This window comes from Capsella rubella, unplaced genomic scaffold (genome assembly GCF_000375325.1).
Source record: "Capsella rubella cultivar Monte Gargano unplaced genomic scaffold, Caprub1_0 scaffold_2, whole genome shotgun sequence".
Taxonomy (NCBI): Eukaryota; Viridiplantae; Streptophyta; class Magnoliopsida; order Brassicales; family Brassicaceae; genus Capsella; species Capsella rubella.
In genome coordinates, this window is record NW_006238922.1 from 7,012,497 (window position 1) to 7,016,165 (window position 3,669).

Here is a 3,669-nt window from a genome sequence, read left to right on the forward strand (position 1 = left end):
TCTCTCTCTCTCTCTCTCTCTCTCTCTCTCTCTCTCTCTCTCTCTCTCTCTCTCTCTCTCTCTCTCTCTCTCTCTCTCTCTCTCTCTCCACTAATAGGGTTTGTTTGATAAATGCAGATTCAGAATTTCACTTTCCAACCTCAATTGCCTTTATGGGAGATTCATCATAAGGATCAGATTCAGAACGACTCGAAAAACAACTACGTATTGAAGTTTCTGAAGAAAGTCAAGATCATTGGCTATAAAGGTCACTCACATGAGCTTGACATAGTAGAGTTCTTTGCCAAGAACGCACCATCTCTAGTGAAATTGAAGTTGGTGATGCCTAAAAGCGCAAAATACATTGCTCGCGCACCAGATTCTACAAGAATAATTGACATCAAAAATATATTCCCAGCAATTAAGGTTACCGAAGTTTAAAATCAAGTTATGCCCAACCATGCCAAGCTATAATAGCTCTTTTGATGTGTTTAAAAAAAATTAGAACTATGTGATATTTTTTTTTCTTATGCTCTTTTCTCTAGCTAATTTGAACTCCCTTAGTTTCTCTATATATTGTTTACTTAATATTTAAGATTTGAAATTATCTGGGATTATTGGAATTACTGCCTTTAGACTAATATGCTAACATATGTCTATACATTACTCATGCACTTAAAGGAGTTCAATATATCTATCATCGCGTCATTTATAAAGTGTCGGGATACATTTTACACCCCGTGTTACTAAAAGGGGATTTTCTTTGGGAATTTTATTAGTTATGCCACTTTTAAAACTAAAAAAATTGAGAGTGCCATTTGTTTCCTAGTATTTTATGGAGTGCCATATTAGTATAAATGGTATGGTTCCAAAAGACAAAAATACCCTGAAAGAAAGAAGACAAAATAGCTTACTTGAGATGGGAAATTTTGACAGCTATAGCAGTAATTATGGACATTAATCAATAGACAAGTTTTTTTTTCCTCGTTCAATTATAGACAATTTTCTTTTCTATTCATCAAACACATGTATTGTGGACAAGCCGTCTCTTGTGAATCAAGGAACCCTAAGCCTAGCTAGCCCAGAAACTTTGTAAAGAAGAAAATAGGTCAAACATTGGGTTTGTTGGTAGCTTTGCAAATTCTAGAGATCACAAAGGAGCAACGTATAGCTGACCATGGCTGGAAACTGGATTTGGCAGATACAGTGACACTCTATTCAAGGTTTGTCCTTGGCTTTTATTTATTGTCACATTGTCTTAGAGTGAATGGTTGCTTAGAGTGTTGTGGTGATAGTATTATCATAGGGATCAAAGTATATGTGTTTCTCAAGTGAGTGACAATAAGCCTTGTTCCATTTCATAACCCTTCTTATAACAATTTTTTTAATCACTCGAGGATGAATCTAGCGAGGAACATGTTGGAGCTGATGATGTTGTAAAGGAACAGAAAATGGCTGAAAATAAGATCAAGGAGGATAAAAGATTAGCTAGGAGAGTAATGAAACACTGGACGAATGGTATAAATTTTTTACTGTGAACATTTATGATTCATTTGTTTTGCCTTTATGCGTTATTTTAGTCGATGTGATTGCCGGTTTGGAGATTATTGTTTAGTAAATGCAAGAGACTATAAAGACCAATGATATGGAGTGTCCAAATTTGGATTTATGGGTTCTCATTTTTGACAAGACAATATGGCTCCGATTGGTAACACTTATAACGGCGAAATGACGTTTTCTAATACGATTATATAAGAAAATAAACGATTAAAAAAAATCTGCATAATATTTTTATTTAAACATTTCGCCTAAAAATACAAGTAAAATCTCATTATGCCAAAAACTGCTTATGAAAAAAATTGTTCAAAAATCATAGAACAAGAAATTTATAATATGATATGGTTTAAAATACTGAGCATACCAATTAACCTCATCTACATGAGATATTTTTCAATTAATTTAACTTCCATTGATAAAAATCCAGTCTCACATGATTATAATTTGTAGTCTAGGGGTTAGTCATAGGACTTATAATCTCCGTTGTAGTGTAACCATCAAAATTCAAACTTAACATAATGCATGTTATGTTTTATATGAATGTAAATATCATTATAAATGAAAAGTTTAGGGTTTACATAAGATAAAAAACCTATGGCTTTTGAAACCTTGTAAAAAAAATATTAAAAAAAACATAAGATAAAGGCTTTATATAATAAGATATTTATCTTCTTAACAAAAAAAGCATTGTTTTTTAACAGTAAATAATAATTTATTAAAATAACCAAAACACAAAGGCTTTACAAAAAATCAGAAAAGAAAAAGATACACCAATAGGGATCCAAAATAAATAATTGACATCTTTTGCGTATGAATGACTAATGATTATCTAGATGAAAACTCCATATTTTCTTTTGAAATTGATAACTCTCTATGAAGATGTCTTTATAAAATCCAAAAACTCTAGGGGGTGTATTCAAAGTAGAATTTTAAGAGATTTGTGTAGAACATTAATTTTAAAAAGTCTCATGAAATCCACTGTTATTAAAAACAATTTGTGGATTTGGCTTTTAATGATTTTGAAGGCTTTTAAAGGATTTGAGAGGATTTCTTTAGTTAAAAATACATAAATCCAAATCTCATGGTTTTTGGTGAGATTTGAAAAGATTTTACAAAAGTCATATGAACTTCCCTAAAATCATCATAATCATTTGAAAACTCAATAAAACTCAAATTTCTTAAGGGGGGGGGGGGGGATTCAAAGTGAAATTTCAAGTGATTTGTAAAAAGTTTACAAATCCACTATTATTCAAACATGAATTTTAAAAAGTCTCATGAAATCCACTGTTATTCAACTAATGATTTCAAAATCCACCTTAAAATCCACTGTTATTGAAAACAATTTGTGAATTTGGCTTTTAATGATTTTGAAGGATTTCAGAGGATTTGGGAGGAATTCCTTAGTTAAAAATACAGAAATCCAAATCCCATGGTTTTTGGTGAGATTTGAAAGGATTTTACAAAAGTCATATGAACTTCCCTAAAATCATCAAAATCATTTAAAAACCCAATAAAACTCAAATCTCTTAAAATTCCATTTTGAATACACCCCTCTAAATTTCTATTTTAAATACACCCCTTGTAAACCTTTATTAGGCTCAATTGATCACGACTGTTCTACTCTTTTTATTGCTCTAGTAGGAGACATCGAGACGAGAAAACTCTTTAAATTTATCCTGCTAATAAAGGAGTCAATGAGACTACCCTGTCAAATAGTCTAGTAAATAGGAATCTGCATTTCAGGCCGCCTTCTGGAATAACCGTGATTTGCGACGAAAACCCACCAACGTTGAACAAATGACCATCATCGGTTGAAGCCGGGAAAAGCCGTTGCCACCATTCGCTGTAAAGTCTGTCAACTACCTCTTCGAAATGGTTCAGATGAACTATAGCTTTTGCCTTTCCAAACCCATTGAAAATCTCCATAAAAACGATCAAAAACTTACTCAAATCTAATAGAACTTCGATAAAATCAAATAATTCAAAGCAAAAAGAACAAAAGAAACCATCCAGGCCGATGCCGGAGCTACAAAAGCCTCCGGTCATCGGCCTAAAAAAAATGAAGCTTTGTTTATATCAAATATTTCATTTCATATCGTCGAAACGCTGCGTTTTGTTACAACCGAACAAATG

The 3,669-nt window shown here is 32.2% G+C and overlaps 1 protein-coding gene across 1 annotated transcript in view; it reads left to right on the forward strand.

Annotated features, from left to right (window-relative positions):
• LOC17895742 (FBD-associated F-box protein At1g61320) overlaps window positions 1–562 on the forward strand; it is a 2,455-nt gene extending 1,893 nt beyond the window's left edge. Inside the window, exon 3 of the mRNA XM_006303048.2 lies at window positions 118–562. Coding sequence (XP_006303110.2) covers window positions 118–420 — 303 coding nt within the window. The 3' untranslated portion in view covers window positions 421–562. The remainder of the gene's footprint in view (window positions 1–117) is intronic.
• The last annotated feature ends 3,107 nt before the right edge of the window (window positions 563–3,669 follow it).